Genomic DNA, 17,751 nt, shown 5'->3' on the forward strand with positions numbered 1-17,751 from the left:
TGATTTCTGAATCTGTTGCTAGGCGCACTCCGAGTTGCAGGCGGAGGAAGTGATGAAGCTCCATTCCTTTTAAAAAGGTTGAAGAATATTATTGTGTCGTGCCATCTTCCCAATGCGCAGGTGACTGAATGATGAAACTTAAAGGTGCCCTAGAATGTGAAATTGAATTTAACTTGCCATAGTTAAATAACAATAGTTTAGTACATGGACATGACATACAGTGAGTTTCAAACACCATTGTTTTCTCCTTCTTGTTTAAATCTCGTTTTTGAAAAACACCCCTGAAAAACGGGCGAATCTCCACATAACACCTACTGTGACGTAACCGATGGGATCATTAATATGTACGCCTCCAAAATTTGCATAAGCCAAGCCCTTTCAGAGATACGGTGCTACCCGAATTAGCCACCTCGTAAAATTCGTACGAATTGCCGTGAGATCGGGTTGGGTGCTACACAGAACTGCGCGCAGGTGAAGCACACACACACACGCACACAGACACACACGCACACAGACACACACACACACGCACGCACTAACGAACGAACGCACATACACACACACACGCACACACGTGACTGTTAAGTTCGTACTGAAAATAATGAATAAACTTACCACTCCGAAACGTCCATTTGCATTCTACAAACAACCGCTTGTTCCTCAAACTCTGCATCGTCGTCTGAAACCGGCTCAAACATATACGGTTGTACACCGAGGCCGTTTCTCAATACAAAGTACGCAAACTTCGGACTTGCGTCCTTGGTAATTCAGACTTGCCAAGTTCGACTTAGGAGAACGAACTCCCGAGGACGAGAGGACGCAAGTCCGGTTATTCTGCAAATGGGACAGCGGTGTTCTTGATCGCGTCACTCAGCACGCTCTGGCTACTCCGGTTATCTCTTTATGTATATTTTAGGCAACAAAAACGAAATATGGTATAAAACAACACTCTGCCTCTTTTCATTTAAAAAAAAAAAATTCTTAAACACATTAAATGGCCACACAAATGTGGTTCAGGCAACGTGTACATTGATTATCTTCACTGCATATATTTATAACAACACGAAATATAAAACGCAACCCTGCTTCTTTTATGAAACATTATTGAACATTAAAACTGACATTTAAAAAACAGAGACGGGGTTGTGTCATTTTATTTTATTATACATGTACAGTGAAGAGAATGTATAATAAAATAAATATAAAAAATATTATATATATTTTAAAATATATAACTGTCAGCCTAAAATAAAATTACACAATTGACTCTTTTTGTTAAATGTCAGTTTTAAAGATCTGATATCCAGTATGAAAGTATAAGTAAATAAAAATAAATAAAGCAAACAATTTAGTCAAACATAAGTCAGCTTAAAATAGCCTATAGCTCAAGTTAAATAGCCTAAATATATAAAATTATGAAACTTCACTTTGCCCTCAGCCAAAACGAGTTGCCATGGAACAAATTATAGATTAATGAGACCAAAGATCGCCCGTTAGATATACACAAGACAAATAATATCTCATGTTTAACCACTAGACTAGAGACACCAGAGCCAGCGGCAAACATCAGAACCACTAGCCGAGGAAAAGTTGTTCCAGTCGGGGTTAATGAGTGCTGAACGCCCGGTGATCGCCTGGATCTCACAACTCCGAAAACGTCAGATATATTTTTCAAATAGGCGCTATCTTTATAAATAAACCACAGATTTGACCTTTAAACAACTACATTCTCGACTGAAACACTCTTAGAATTACATTTCGTGACACGATAACAGTAGTATTTTGATATTACGTGGGTTTTCTCCTCTGCCATTGACGCTTGCAGTGAAAGAGCCAATCAGAGCAGAACTCCTCATTACTATTCATGACGCTTCCAAATAAGGTAAAAACAGACCATTTCATTCTAGGGCCAATTTATAGGGTTGGAAATTGACCTGTAAAACCTTTTCTGGACATTTTAAATGACTTTTTAAGCCACAAACCCTCTATGTAGATATCAGGGACAAAATTAAAATATTATTTCAACACATTCTAGGGCACCTTTAAAGCATTTGCTTGGGGGCGTTTCCCTGTTTTGCATAGATGGCTTAACACATTATCTTGTGAATAGCGCGCTCCGTCAGTAGGCGTGAACGAATTAAAGTCAATGAGCTCGTAATCAGCTCGACTGGAATCGCTCTCTTTTCATACAGATTACAGAAGCTGAGAATATTTGTTTTTTATATACCGTATTTTCCGGACTATAAGTCCTGCGACTTATAGTCAGGTGCGACTTATATAAAAATTAATTCATACTGACTGAGATGAACCAAGAGAAAACATTACCATCTACTAGCGCTGGGACGTATGGATTTTTTCTTGCCATGGTTGAAAAGCAAGAAATTCCCCCATATAGAAATAAACTGCTTTAAATCCTCCACCCCCCCAACAACAGAATTTCACGCAAACACCAGCGCACACACCAGAGGCTAAGGCAATTAAACATAATAAGGAACACGTTTATTACATTTATTAGTTCACATTTAGAACAGAAATGGAATGATGTCTAAATAAAGTAATGGCAAAACGAAATATAGGCTACACTGTTAAAAATTACCAGCATTTCACAATAATTAACAGTATTATTTTACAGTAACTTGTTGTAATTAAGTTTCCCTGTAATATCCCAATGAATACCTGTAAAAACCACAGTATCCCTGGATTTTACAGCATTTAACTCTTATTTTACAGTAAAATATTGCAATCTTAAACCTGCTGCTATATCACAGCATGGTCTGTAATATCACAGCAACACAGTGAAAAAAATTAAGGATTTCACAGCATTAAACAGTATTATTACAGTGAAATATTGTATTGAAATATGCCCTGGGAAGTCACACCCATACAGAAAAAAATATATATTTCCTGGCCAATCAAAAAGTATTGGCCTATATTTCGTATCCATCAAAAATGTTTTAGATTAGCCTAATTTTAAACCTTTACAGGAAAAAAACATGAATTTAATTTATTTTCCGCATGTGACCGATCACAACAGTCAGAAGACAAAAAAAGACAAATTTACTCGATAAAAATCTTAAAAGCCTTGTAATCAGCCTCCCAAATGTTATTTTTATTAGGCTACTTGGTAGATTTTTTGCAGTTTTGTAATTTAATACAAATGTAATATAACAATCATAGCGTTTAAATGTATATCAAATAAAAAAAAATGTAAATATAAAAAATGGCTAGATTTACGATGTTAAAGGGGTCATGACATGAGAAACCAAATTTGCCTTGATCTTTTGGTATATAAGAGGTCTTTGTACCATTAAAACGTCCTGCAAGTTTCACAGCTTAAGACGTCCTCCCCATTATAAACGAATCATTTATTTAATCAAGCTCTAAATACAGCTCGTTCTGGATTCATGGTAAGAAGTGACGTCACGGTACGAAGTGACGTACCAGCGTTTGCATAATGACCGCCTCCAGCACAAGACAACTACGCTTTCAGCGCAAGACAACTACGCTCATTTCGTATCATCGTCGCGCCCGCGCGCCGCGCGCCTCACAAGTGTTCAGTCGACGGACAGCGAGTGGGTCTGTGTACAGGGAAATTACGATGCCACGCAGATGTGCTGTTCCTGGCTGTGGACAAACTACATCTTTGAATACGCTGCGAAGGATCCAGACGTCACGGAAAAATGGATGCACTTTATTTTTTGCGGACGTCTCAGTCACTGCAGTGTTAGTTTAAGCGTGTGTTCTGTACATGTGAAGGATGACTGTTTTGAACTTTGCCAGAAAACTGTTGCTCAAAGATAAGTCCGTGCCGACTATTCTGGGCTCAACATCGACGACGCAAACTGTAAGTAATGTATTTAAAACTTTAAACTACTTTTTAAATACGCTGAAAGATCCAGTCGTCAGGGAAAAATGGATGCACTTTATTTTTTGCGGACGTCTCAGTCACGGCAGTGTTAGTTTAAGCGTTTGTTCTATACATTAAGGATGACTGTTTTGAACTTTGCCAGAAAACTGTTGCTCAAAGATAAGTCCGTGCCGTCTATTCTGGGCTCAACAACGACGACGCAAACTGTAAGTAATGTATTTAAAACTTTAAACTACTTTTTAAATACGCTGAAAGATCCAGTCGTCAGGGAAAAATGGATGCACTTTATTTTTTGCGGACGTCCCAGTCACGGCAGTGTTCTATACATTTAAGGATGACTGTTTTGAGGAAAAAATCCCAATATGATGCTTGGCTTTGCCAGAAAACTGTTGCTCAAAGATAAGTCCGTGCCGAATATTCTGGGCTCAACAACGACGACGCAAACTTACTTTTTACCATGGCTAATATAAACACATTTGTATAAGAGAATCTTGAAAATATGTCGCCTTTCTAGTATGCCTACATGTGATAGAAAATTAAAAATGTTGCCTTTATCAATGCTGCATCTTCAAAGATGGCCTGTCTGTGCATGCATTTTTGTCCGTGGTACACCCTATCATTTCATTGGAATTAGTTAAATAATGTTAAACTGTTAGCAAATTAAGCTATAGGAAAATTATGTAACAATAATCCGTTTTCAAGTGTCTCGGGTTAATTTTTTTTTATTAATTCAAAATAGTTTCACTTTCCATGTGGACACGGGCTGATCCAGTCTTCGTTGTTGTGGTGATGGTTCATTTTCCTCTGATTCCGGCTCAAACATAATAAGGTTTTATCATTGCAAGAGCCATCGCTTCGCATGCATCACCCGCTATTAAACAGTTGCGCAGAATCCGCAAATGTTCTGGCTGGGGGCGTTAATAATTGATGCATTGGCACTGACGTTAGCCAATCATAACAGTGGGCGTTAACACTGAACTCTTAAAGGGGAAACACCCCCAAAACAGACTGTGTGAATCAGAGGATGAGAAACAGGGTGGGAAAAGGTCATAAATCACTACATTTTAAAAGTTTTTTGTAAAAAAAACTATAGTAATACTATATTTGCACCTAAGGGAACATAATAATAAAATAAAAAAAACCATGTCATGACCCCTTTAATGTTATTAACTTAATAACTGCGTCATCATTTGCGAACGGACTTTTGGAGCACTGCGCATGCGCCTCTTTTTGCTGTAACGGTCAACTACCAGCGACTCAGCGAGAGTTCCCAGGGCAGGGGAAAAGGTATGTAAAAGCTATACATTACGTTCTAGTCATCATTTAGAATATGTTAATTGTCACTTTATGTATATTATGTTGTATTTTTTAAGGTTTTGAAACTTTATTTTTCAGTTGAATTCCCTGTTTGGGTCATTTGCTCTCAATCTCCTAGCCTAACTTAACGTTACTGAGGTAAAATCTAAGATAACGTGAAATTTTTAACATTCCATTGTAACGTTAACGTTAGTTGTTTAATATTGTCATATTTTTTTAATTTCAGTTAGCTGGACCAGTGTTTCCTAACCTTGCTCCTTGAGGCACACAACAGTCAGTGCTAACGTTATAAAGTTACATTTTGGATGTCTCCCTGGCCTTATCGGACCCATATATTTCTGGTCTTGGAGTCTCTACTAACGAACTGAGTTGATTCAGGTGTGATTGATTAGGAAGAGTTGGTAAAGTGTTGGGGTGTGCCTCCAGGAACATTGGGAAACACTGAGTTAACGTTAGACCATGCAGCCTCAGCTTGTCTCTCACATAATCATTGCTGATTTTAATGTTAGCAGCTAGCAGTTCCGCATCACAATCCGTACAGCGGCGCTTCCGTAACATGAATCCGTACAGTGACGCTTTGAATCAAATGTACAATGAATCCCTTCCGGGTCAAATAAAGTTATATATACCTTTGGAAACTGTGTTTTGTCCTCTTTTATATTCTTCACACATCGTCGAAGTCCACGCCCTTTGAAGACGACATTTCACCGGTAAGTACAGTGACACCCGAGTGACATTTAAAAATGGCGGTGGGCGGAGATCTCGCGTTGACTCCAGTGAAGGAGGGAAAAGAGTCAGCGAATGAAATGAATGAAGTTTTGGTCATGTGGTCTATAGTATTGAAGTTAAACGTTATGGTTATTCGTGTTGAATATTTTTAACCTAAAATGTGTGTTATAAGGTTAATAAAACCCCCTTTTAAACGGCGGTTTAAAAACGATGGTCTTGGAAAACGACCTGCGGTGACTGAACGCGCCATTTTTCTTAATGAACAATATTTTGCAGATCAGCGATATATGGTCATTAAAGTCAACCAAATACTCAAATGTGAGGTAAATTGTGTCATAATGAAATATAACTACTATAAGACACCCTGCACGATGAGGCAGGGTGTCCATAAACAAAGTAAGTAAGGTAGCAGCTAAGCAGAACTAAGCAGAAGAAGCTGCACTTTGACGGGCACTTTGACGTGCGCTATTTTGAACACTTGAATGAACATTAATGTAAGCCACCCAGGACAAATGTAAACATTTTGCTTCAACCCAGTGATCTCAAAGGACTAGCTAGTGCTAATGAATACATGAATGAACAGTATTATACCCATTTTATTAAGTTTATAGTTATAACGTAAGCCACCCAGGACAAATGTAAACATTTTGCTTCAACCCAGTGATCTCAAAGAACTAGCTAGTGCTAATGAATAAATTAATGAACAGTATTATACCCATTTTATTAAGTTTATATACATAGTTATAATGTAAGCCACCCAGGACAAATGTAAACATTTTGCTTCAACCCAGTGATCTCAAAGAACTAGCTAATAAATACACGAATGAACAGTATTATACACATTTTATTAAGTTTATATACATAGTTATAATGTAAGCCACCCAGGACAAAAATAAACATTTTGCTTCAATCCAGTGATCTCAAAGAACTAATGAACAGGTGAATTAATGAACCATTTATTATTTATTTTTTAAAATCAAACAAAACAGAAAACGCAAAGTCTTTTGTGTGTGTGTTTTCAGAAAATGCCAAAACACAACAAAAAATGGTCCAAAGAAGACATGAAGGCGGCCCTGGAGGAGCTGGAGGCAGGGGGGAGCCTGAGAACGGTGGGGGCCCGCTACGACATCCCCCACAACACTCTTCAGGACCATCGGCGAGGCCGCTACACCTACCAGCCCCACCCCAGCCGCGCCCTCCTCCCGGAGGAAGAGGCCTCTTTAGTTACCTATATCATTTGGATGGGCAGGCACGGCTTCCCCGTGACAAGGGCCGTAGCGACGTTGATGGCCACTGGTATCGTCAAGGCCTCGGGACGCCAGACAATGGTGAACTTCGAACATGGGCTGAGCCGTATGTGGTGGTGCCGTTTCCGGGAGCGCCACCCGGAGCTGTCGGCCAGGACCCCCGACTCCCTGGACCGGCAGAGGGTCTTCGGTGTGACGGTGCCTCGGGTGGAGGCACTCTTCAACATACTGGAGCCCATGTTTGGTGAGAAGAGCTGGCATGATCGTCCCCACCTGGTATTCAATTGTGACGAAACAGGCTTTGGGGATAAACAAAAGAGCAGGAAGGAGAAGGTATATGCACAGAGGGGACAAAAACATGTGTATCGACAAACAGTCCTAACAAGGGAGCACATCAGCGTCCACTGCTGTGCTAGCGCGGCAGGTGTGAGCATCCCTCCCATGATAATATATGCCCAATGCCTGCCCAGTAATAGCTATGCGCTAGATGGCCCCCCCCAACGCCCTGTACGCCATCAGCGAGAAGGGCTACATGGACGGGCCCCTGTTCGTGAGGTGGATCGAACATTTCCTGAAGCATGCTCCGGCAGAGCGTCCACTCCTGCTAACTTGTGACCAACACGAGACCCATATGTCCAAGGACGTGGTGGACCTCTGTCGGGGCAATGGTGTGGAGGTGGTGTGCCTGCCAAGCCACACCACCCATGCCCTTCAGCCCCTCGATGTGTCCCTCTTCGGGCCACTGAAAGAGGCCTTCACCAAGCTGGCTACAAATATGGGCCTGGTCAGGGGGGACCTTGTCCTGGGGAAAAAGCATTTTTCATCAATCATAAAATTTGCTTACCCAAAGGCGGCCACCGTGGAGAACATAAAGAAGGGGTTCCGGCTGACAGGCTTGTTCCCCCTGAACAGGCACGCACTGGAGGACAGTGATCAGGTACAAACAAAACAACAAAACAATAGACACTGCATAGATACAATAGAAACAATGCAAACAATAATTTACTTAATTCACTTTATCTCCTCTAACTTACATTTCAGATGATGATCATCCCTCCAGTGTCAGTCCATCCAGCTCCTTCTAGCACCACCATCGCCACGGCCCAGATCCATCCAGCTCCTCTTGGCACCACCATCGCCACGGCCCAGATCCATCCAGCTCCTCCTGGCACCTCCATCGCCACGGCCCAGATCCATCCAGCTCCTCCTGGCACCACCATCGCCACGGCCCAGTTCCACCAAGCCCCGCCTGGCACCACCATCGCCATGGCTCCTCCTGACATCATCTCAGTGCCAGTTGTTGCTGGCTGTGTAGAGTGCCCCACCTGCCATCGGCCGCCAAATCCTTTAGTCGCGGCTGGAATTATCCCAGAGGGGCTCGCCCACATCCTGGTCCCGCCACGGTTTGACCAGTCAGCCCGGAGGCGGCGGCAGCAGGTTCCTGCCGGAGCACGCTGCATAACCAGTGACGAGTTTGCAGCTCACCAAGCTGAGAAGGAGAGGGAAGAGACGGAGAAGCAGGAGGCGAAGAGAAGGAGGATGGAGGAAGTCAAGGAAAGGAGAGCATTGATGGAGGAAGAGAAGAAGAGGAAGCTGAGAGAGAGGGAGCAGAGAGAGAGGGAGAAGGAACAGAGAGAGAGGGAGAGAGAGAGGGGGAAGGAGCAAAGAGAGAGAGAGAGACAGAGGGAGAGGGAACAAGAGAGAGAAAGACTACGGAGAGAGAGGGAGCAGGAGCGGCTCCAGAAAGACATCTGCGCCGCTTGCAAGCAGCCAAGTCCTCCAGGTTCTGCAACAGAGATAGTGGAGTGGGTAGAATGCGAAAATTGCACCCTCTGGTACCACACTGAGTGTGTCGCTCATGTGGTACCAGAGGAGGCATGGCTGTGCAGGGAGTGTGCCATGAGCCATGATATGTAAATAGGTTAATAAATAGTTTTGTATATATATATATACCAATTATATGTTCTATTTTATATATATATATATATATCAATTATATGTTCTATTTTATATATGTACTGCATTCTTTGTTTATTTGTTTTAATAAATATGTTCATGTTCCTAAAACATATATCAAAATCAAAAGTGCATCAGTGTTTTCTTGTAGCTACACGGTTTCCTAAAACCTAAAGCCATGTTTGATACATTAACCATCATTGACGGGTTTACCTTATTGTTTTTAAAAAAAACTAAATAATGATCTAAATGAAGGACTTTTGGTGGAGGATACAATCTTTCATAATACACACACAGCCTATCAAATAATAAACAGCAGAAGAAGTTTAGATCGTGAAGTTTAGTGTATTTAGTTTATACTGAAACTAAATACACATCCAAATCGGTTATTTCGGCCTGACAACAGATAATATACACAGCATATGACGTAACAAACAGCAAAAGTTAAGGTAATTCACATAAATTTATATAAAAACGATACCTTCACGTCGTCGAAATCATGATGGCCCGTTGTACGGTTTCATGTTACGCTCCAAACAATGACTGTACGGAATCTTGTGACATGTAACATAGTTCCCCACACCGCGCCGCCTCAAGGAAATCGCCTTTTACGAGCATTTCATAGGCCAAAAATAAACCAATCAAAGCTAAGAAACGAAGATAACACCCTCCTCCAGTAAATGACACATCAAAAGTTCATTGGTCGAATCTGTTAAGAGTCACTCTGACGTTTTTATGTGCCCGGAAGCGAGTTTTCGTGTACGGAAGTTGATGCGGAACTGCTAGCTGCTAAAGATAAAATTTGTTAATTCGAACTAGTGATGGGCAGATCGAGGCTTCGTGAAGCAATGAAACAGTTGAACCAAATGATTCATATTGTTTTGAGGCTTCGAATCAATCCGACACCCGTCTCCACGGTGACACCTAGTGGTCACTTGCAGGTGTTGATCTGAAACAACCTTGACGAGCCATTACAATTGTTGTTGTTTTTTTATTATTGTACTTTTCTAATATGTGAAGCTTGTAACCAGGCTCCCCACTGTGCATAATGTTATTTTGGTCCTGCAAAATGAATATTAATAAAATAAATCAAGCCACATATGTCTCGCTTTTTTAGATATTTTTATTCAAAAATATTCATTTCTCTGCTGTGGAAGGACCTAGCTTACTTCTTTTTTTACAGATAATTTCTCCAGCCTTTGAAAAAATCCTCTCACAAGGGACACTTGTTGCTGGAATACAAAGATATTTTTTAGCCATGACATATGAGGAAAGATTACTGCCGATCTCTCTTTCCAGTAAGTTAGTGGATCATGAGTTCTGGGCAAATACGCATCGTTGATGTATTTTTTCACTTCCACTGTGGCATCTGTAGCATTGTTGTGTATCATCTGGGTTTGATGGATACGACGAGTATCAAAAAGTTCCCATAAACTGTCCTGTGTTTCTACTGGTGTTGATGTTGATGATGTTGATGGGTCTGATGTTGACATTTCTATCCCTATCTTTAATCTATCTGTGTATCTATCTATCTATTAATCTAGCTGTCTATATATATTTATATCTATGTATCTATTAATGTGTCACTATATGTATAGCCTACTCTGTGTCTCTAGGTCAATGTGTTGTGTAAAATTTAAATGTAAGCCTAAATATAACTAAACAAATCGCACTATAATTTCACCAAAAATTCGCTATCTCAAAATCAAACTCCTCTCACAAAAACCCACGAGGTCAATATGCGTTGATTTCACTTTTTATACAGATGTGCGATCGTGTGGTCTGTTTCCGACCGTGTCAATCAAACGCTGATTCGGCGGATCACACCTGATGAAACACTCATGAAACACTTCGAGGCTTCGTTTGGCCATAGTCACGTGACATGGGTGTTTTGAATCATGCTTCGGATCAGTGATTCGAATCATCTGCGCTTCGGGATCTCGCAAAGCTTCGGAACGACTGTTTCGCGTCAGCCATCCCTAATTCGAACACTTTTATTCGTTCATCATTAGAGTTGAGGTAACGTATATGCTGGTCTGGTATTAATGCTGTTTCATTCGCAAACAATTTCTTTTTCTTTTTTGTGTGTGCTGTTTTTCAAAGAACCAGTTGAGTCAATGGTTCAGTTGATTAACGTTATAGCAAAATATGCTTATTTGTTACCACCTAACGTTACAGGTTTGTGTAATGTGTAATTCATTACTGTAATAATAAAACATACTTTTTATTTTCAGTAGCGGAAGTGGAGACAGTTTGTGCAGCAACAGGTGAGGATAATCATGAGACCCACTTTAATAAGTAGAATAAATACTTTTTAATCATTGGTCAACTATTAATTGATTTTGTTTGTCTAAATTATGAATTGATATGTTCTATGCACTTATGTATTTGTTTCCATCTGTCTCTGTCTTGAACAATAGCGGATCTCGACCCATCTGCCAACACAAGACACATTTTTATCCAGATGCTGACCGGCCCACTGGCCCAACAATTGTGCTGGTCCTGGAGAGGCTCTGACCTGAAGCTTTGGTCTGCAGAGGTACAGAATTTAATGTTCATAGTCAAGTCACCTTTATTTATATAGCGCTTTATACATTATAGATTGATTCAAAACAGCTTCACCGTAATAAACAGATAAATAACCGTATTCAAAAGACGAAAAGAAGAAATCTACATATTTTTGTGTTTCTGTCCACTTGCGTGGACTCACAAGTATGCAGTATTCTTCTTAATCTCTAAAAAAGTGCATCTATCCATGAGTGGTCCACATGGCTTTGGTGGGTTAATAAAGGCCTTCTGAAGCAAAGCAATGCATTTGTGTAAAAAAAATATTCATATTTTAAACTTCCTAAAGTAAAATAACTAGCTTCCGGACAAACAACAAACATACAGATTCGACTTAAGTCTAATGCGCAACTTATGCGAGTCGTACTGCTGATATTTTCACTACACCATGCTACTTTCGACGTCATAAGCTGCACATTAGGCACAAGTAAACTGCGTTTGGCTGGAAGCTAGAATTTTACTTAGTAACGTGTTAAATGGGGATATTTTTCTTACACAAACACATCGCTTTGCTTTAGAAGGCCTTTATTAACCCCCAGACCCCCTGGGCGCAGTGATATCACACAGCACGTGAAAATAGTCCCCGTAGAATGCAACAGGGACTACTTTCAGGTGCTGCGTGATATCACTGCGCCCATGGTACGTTTGCAACGTTCCTTGATTATTACGCCAGAATAAGAGTATAGTTCCATGTCAAATCAGCCTAGAAAATTGCCACGTTTTATTGCACGTTCTAACTTTAAGAGACAACTTTTAAATAGGAAAAATTCTGGAAATCTTAGTCTTTTGAAATGATTACTTTGCGGGCGAGATGTTAATGGTCTAATCCGATCCAACCATCTATACTAGGCTGGAGCTATATGTGGTATCGCCAGACTCAGGGAACTGCTGGATGAACGGGGGAAAGGTAAAAATCAATTGTTTTACTCGAAGGGAGGTGCAAAATGAGCTTATAATTCCCCAAATGGTGGAATATCCCTTTAATTAGTTTGATAAAATACACCTGTGTTTACAACACTATTACACTAACATATTTTCTGTGGGATGGGTCTATTTAGACAGTCACAACAGGGAATCAAACTGCTGACCCTTCAGTCATGAGACGACTTGCTCCAACTTCTGAGCTATAACCGTCCCCAACAGTATTGTTACCCTGTGATGCCCACTCCTAGATGTGTCAGGTGGCCCCAGCAGATTTGCCAGAGTGGGAGACTGAGGCAATGTTGGAGAATATGAAGAGGGATCAAGACCAAATTGTTACTTGGGTACTAACAATACATTTGTATGTCTGTATACACAGAGGAAGGAATGAGTGGGGCAGAGAGAGCAGAACCAATGATGGAAAAGACATGCGACATACATGACGGACGTCGATGTCCTTCAGAAGCTACAGGAGGCAATTAGTTGACGAGGACAGACCATCCTGGATTACTGTGCAACACTAGACAACCCTAAGATCCGTGATGTTCTGGCCTGCTATGATCCAGACTCGGACCAGGCCGTCTTCATGCTGCTGCTCCTAATGTTGGACTGCAAAGAGCCGACAGAGAGTTTGCTGCTTGAAGTTGATGTAAGATTTTTTTTATTCAAATATTTAAAATGCAAAATGAGTGATTACATTATCAACATTTACCTTGCATGATTTACTACCTCCTACTTACTATCCTAAATCCATGCTGCTGTGTGTTAACTATGTTACATGTGCCACTGCTGTGGACGTCAATACTGCAGAACTCCCCAGCAGCCCCTGCTTGATCATCCAAGGTAATGTTACTTTGATCTAGTATCGACATTTCTAACTCATTATTTTGTTTTCATTCTAGAAATCTACATGACCACAATAAATAATTATAATAATAAGAATTACATTTGTATAGCCCTTTGTATCTTAAGCAGATCGCAAAGTGCTCATAACACATCATGTTGTATCTGTTCATTTCAGGTGACATGATGAAGCCCTCTGGATGGCTTATATCCACCGAGGGACATGTTGTGATGAGCCCACACCCCGTCTCTTTACACTGCTTTCTTCTGCAGCTATTACGTCTTCAACCTTGAGTATCCTGCCGCTGGATCGTCGACGCTGGAGTTCATTCAAAGGTATTTGATAAAGATCACATTTAATCTTGTAATTCACATTATAGGACAGTCTTCCAACTCAATGATTGTCTTGAGGTCTAAAATGCTGACAAACGAGGCTAGCCTGGTGAGACCATCCTGATCTCGCAAACTCATTCAATTTCGCTCTGCAGATCAGTCTGGGTTTCTACACATGTTATGCTGACAAATACCTGCCGGTCCAATCACAGCTATTTATTTTGTTTTGGGGCAGGCTATGTGATGATTTCGAAATGTCTATTGCGAAATGTGACCGTATTGAATGAAGTAGATATGGGGTTTGATGTGGGGGAAAAGCACAGCAAAAAGCACACCTTGATAAATGCTGTCTGCAGTACATACTGTAAGTCTATTTGAAACTCAAACTATCTTTGCTTATTAACAGGTGCTTCCTGGGCATCAATCCTGAAAGAGGCTTAAAAAGACCAAGATGCGGAACACAATGAACCCTCATGTGAGCACCCTTTTGAGGAAACTTAATGACTTTGAGTGGGCAACATTTTTTATTTTTTTTGCAGCGGTAGTTGTCAGCCTCAGTTTTGAGTAGCCTTGTTCTTTTTGTAATTTTTCAAGACAACTTTGCACTACAAGATTTTTACACAATGCTGTTGCGTGTGGACTCATTGTAATGTTTGAGACTGAGAGTGCCTGACCCCTTTACGACATTCCTTCATCGCTCTCTTATCTTGCCATGAAGGCCTTATTCCCATCCTGTCCGTTATTGTGACAGCTAGTTGAAATGTGAGACAGGTAGTTGAATTGCAAGTTTGCACAATTTCTCTGCATTTTCTGTATTTTAAGATGGCTTTTATAACTAGAAAGTTGAATTTCTTGAACTCTTGAAGTTCTTGGCATCTGCTGTACATTGAAAAAGATTTATTTGTTAATAAATATGCCATTGGGCTAACATTGACTTTACCTCAGAGTTGTTTGTTGGGGGGAGGGGGTTAATTGTACAATGATTGTAAATTCACAGTAAATTATTGTCAACTTGTACATTACTTTCACAGTACACACTGTAAAAGTACAGGGCCTTGTAATGATGTACAGCAAAAGATTGTAATTCACCTGTAATGTACTGTAATATCACAGTCATTTCTTTGTCATTGAAGCTGTGAAGATACAGTAACAGTTGTGCTTTTACAACAATGCATTGTAATATCACAGATATAAAATTACAGTAAATTGCTGTATATTTCACCGTATATTGCTGTAATCCTTACTGTGAAAGTCATGCTAAATTTATCCAATTATTTACTGTAAATTCACAACGAAAATTTTTACAGTGTAGGCTATGGTTTACATTTTTTGCTAGACAGACTTAAATGAGTTAAATGTTGTTACCTCAGAAAAACTAAACTAAAAATGAACACACTTTGAAATAGTCAAATTATCATCAGGCAGTAATACATTATAATATTCCATATTTATTTTTACATAATATAATGTTATTTTATTATTTTAATTTAATCTATGTTGATTACCGGTATATGAAAAGTGAACAGCATGAGTAGGATCATAAGATGGGTCAGAGATTATTTTGACCACTTTATTAAGTTTGTTTTGTAAAAAAGCCTTTCTTTAAATCGAATTTCGTTTTGTATAAATTGTATCTTAATTTTAATCAATGTTTCATCAACCAATTGCCTGGAATTAATAAATAAGAAGCAAACATAGCAGACATATAATCAGGAAGGAGGCGCCCGTGAGTTTGCCATGAATGCACGCTCTCTTAATAATTCTTAAAAAGCTGACATCAGTTCATCGCGATCTCACACATCTCTGTTATTATCGATTAAGCTGACTGCATAATGAATCTTTCATAATATATTTTATAATCCAAGGATTTGCCAGCATGCAGAATTCAGCACTGAACAGAAAGTCAGTTTTGAGCCGTGAGGGGATTCTGTCTTAAATGCTTCTGATTGGCCATTTCCGGTCCAGAAATCAACACACGTCTGTGATTGGCTACATCGCTCAACGCTGCAAACATGTTACAAATAGAAACTTTGGCCTGTAAATCGTTTCTATTTTGTTTTAGTTCTTCTTGTTGCGTTTCTGCAACAGATGAATAACAATTTATTCATTTTTATATGTTTTATTCATAGATATTTATATTTAATCGTTTCATTCCCCCGCAGCCGCACACACATAGTGAGTGCATTAGGCTACCGCCCGCGCTCGCACTCGGCCATCAAATCTAGTCCCGCGCCGCACTTCTCTAGATCACGGGCCTGGCCCGAGTATAGCGGGGGAAATATCGGGCTCGGGAGAATCTAAGCTCTAAACAGGACAGAGTAACACGGCGGATATCGCTCATATACATGTTGTTGACGACGTATCTAAGGCGGCAGGCGTGTGTTGCTTAGTGCCAAAGTGCTGCGGGAAACCCTGTGTTACGCTAACACACCGGACACTATTCAGCTGTTGTTCTGTGTGCTGTTGTGTAGCTGAATAACTTGCCTTTCCAGATTAAATGTCTTTTCTTGGTCTTGGATTTTGTGAAAAAAAATTCTAAATAAATGCGATTTATAGTCTTATATATGTTTTTTTCCTCTTCACGACACATTTTTTGACTGATGCGACTTATACTCTGGAGCGACTTATAGTCCGGAAAATACGGTAAACTACTTCATTTGAAAGATGCGATCTCAAGCTTTATGCCCGTGGGTATGTTTGCCTGTTTGACTGCAGTTTCGCGGAGTTACAGATCATTTTCCAACGCGTTTCAAATTGGAGTTCATTGACAGAGAGAGTGCAGAACTCGCATCATGTTAATTTTTCTTTATTTGGCAAAAAGCAAAACACTTTAGTTTTATTGTGAGTATACAGAAAAAAAGTAGAAACTGAACAGGATCGATTGATGTATAACACGAAAATGAAAGATCAAAATTAACAGAGCATTTAGAGTTTATTTTGCATTGCTAAAAAAAAACACGAGCAAAACGCACCGGCGTGTTTTTGGTCCCTAGAGGGTTAAAGGCTACAGTGTTACTGACTGTCCTGAATTTCAATTGTTACAATTGGAGTAATAACAAGTTTTGCTATTGACAGCATTGTCAGTGGACAGTTCTTAAAGATAGTAACCTAAAACTACACAACATAGTTTAACTCATTTTCAGAGTTCTCTGAGTTGTGCATGCTGTCACACTGGTCAACATGCAAAGCCAGTGTCTGAAGTGGCATCAGAGTCTTGCTTTTTTTACAAGTTGCCTTTGGCAATCGGGCAAATTCAGGTGCATCTGGTGGCAGTGGTGTCATATCAAGTTCATCCTGCAACGGCACGACGTACAGCAAGAACACTACTAGAAGCACTGTTGATCACGGATCCTGTATACCCCTCTGCCTCCAATGGTATTACAGATGTTCTCCTCCTTCCATTCCCACCTATATAAGCAAGTAATACAACAACTGAAAAAGAGAATAACTCTACGGTATAATGCACGAATGTTTTCTGTACTGAATGGACTAATTCATATTATGGAAGTTTAACACAAAATAATGATAAAAGTTGTGAAAAAGCACACCTGCAGCTTTGAAAAGAAGCCACCTGTCTTCCAGTCCACTCATCTTTGAGTATGCTTCCTTCAGCAAACTTGATAACTACATTAATGTTAAAGAAAACCCTTAAAACACAGACACAACAAATAATACTATTAGAATGTGTTTGCTTAAGATGGAAATCCTCACCTCTGCATGTGTTGTATCCGATGTGAAGGACAGGGTCCTGTTTCCTAGCCCTGCTTGCATGAGCTCCAGCGCTTCGGATATAGATGGGGTCGTATCGGAATTAGAACCCAGCAAAGACACAGAACAATCAAACGTTTTCTGAGCTTTTGCTGGTACTGTTGGCTTGTGACTTCTGGCAAAATGACTCTTTTGTTTGCCAGCATTTTAAAAAAATCCAGGAAAAGATCTGCAAATTATAGAACAGGTAAAACTATTAATGTG

The 17,751-nt window shown here is 40.0% G+C and overlaps 1 protein-coding gene and 1 long non-coding RNA gene across 3 annotated transcripts; both read left to right on the plus strand.

The window, feature by feature from the left end:
- Window positions 1-5,043: 5,043 nt before the first annotated feature.
- On the plus strand, window positions 5,044-13,246 carry LOC307008157. Of its 2 annotated transcripts, none has more exons than XR_013799765.1 (5): window positions 5,044-5,155; window positions 11,352-11,384; window positions 11,538-11,656; window positions 12,532-12,863; window positions 12,983-13,246. It is a non-coding gene; the product is annotated as an uncharacterized lncRNA (long non-coding RNA). The 2 variants fall into 2 exon arrangements; XR_013799766.1 differs by having other exon boundaries at window positions 12,532-12,589; window positions 12,983-13,243.
- On the plus strand, window positions 7,642-9,078 carry LOC307008515 (uncharacterized protein; the record flags this gene model as incomplete). Its single annotated transcript, XM_079631345.1, has 2 exons — window positions 7,642-8,098; window positions 8,203-9,078. The coding sequence occupies exons 1-2, from the start codon at window positions 7,649-7,651 to the stop codon at window positions 9,076-9,078; spliced, it is 1,326 nt and encodes a 441-aa protein (XP_079487471.1). The 5' UTR covers window positions 7,642-7,648.
- Window positions 13,247-17,751: the final 4,505 nt, after the last annotated feature.

Source organism: Phoxinus phoxinus, assembly GCF_949152265.1.
Source record: "Phoxinus phoxinus genome assembly, chromosome: 12".
NCBI lineage: Eukaryota > Metazoa > Chordata > Actinopteri > Cypriniformes > Leuciscidae > Phoxinus > Phoxinus phoxinus.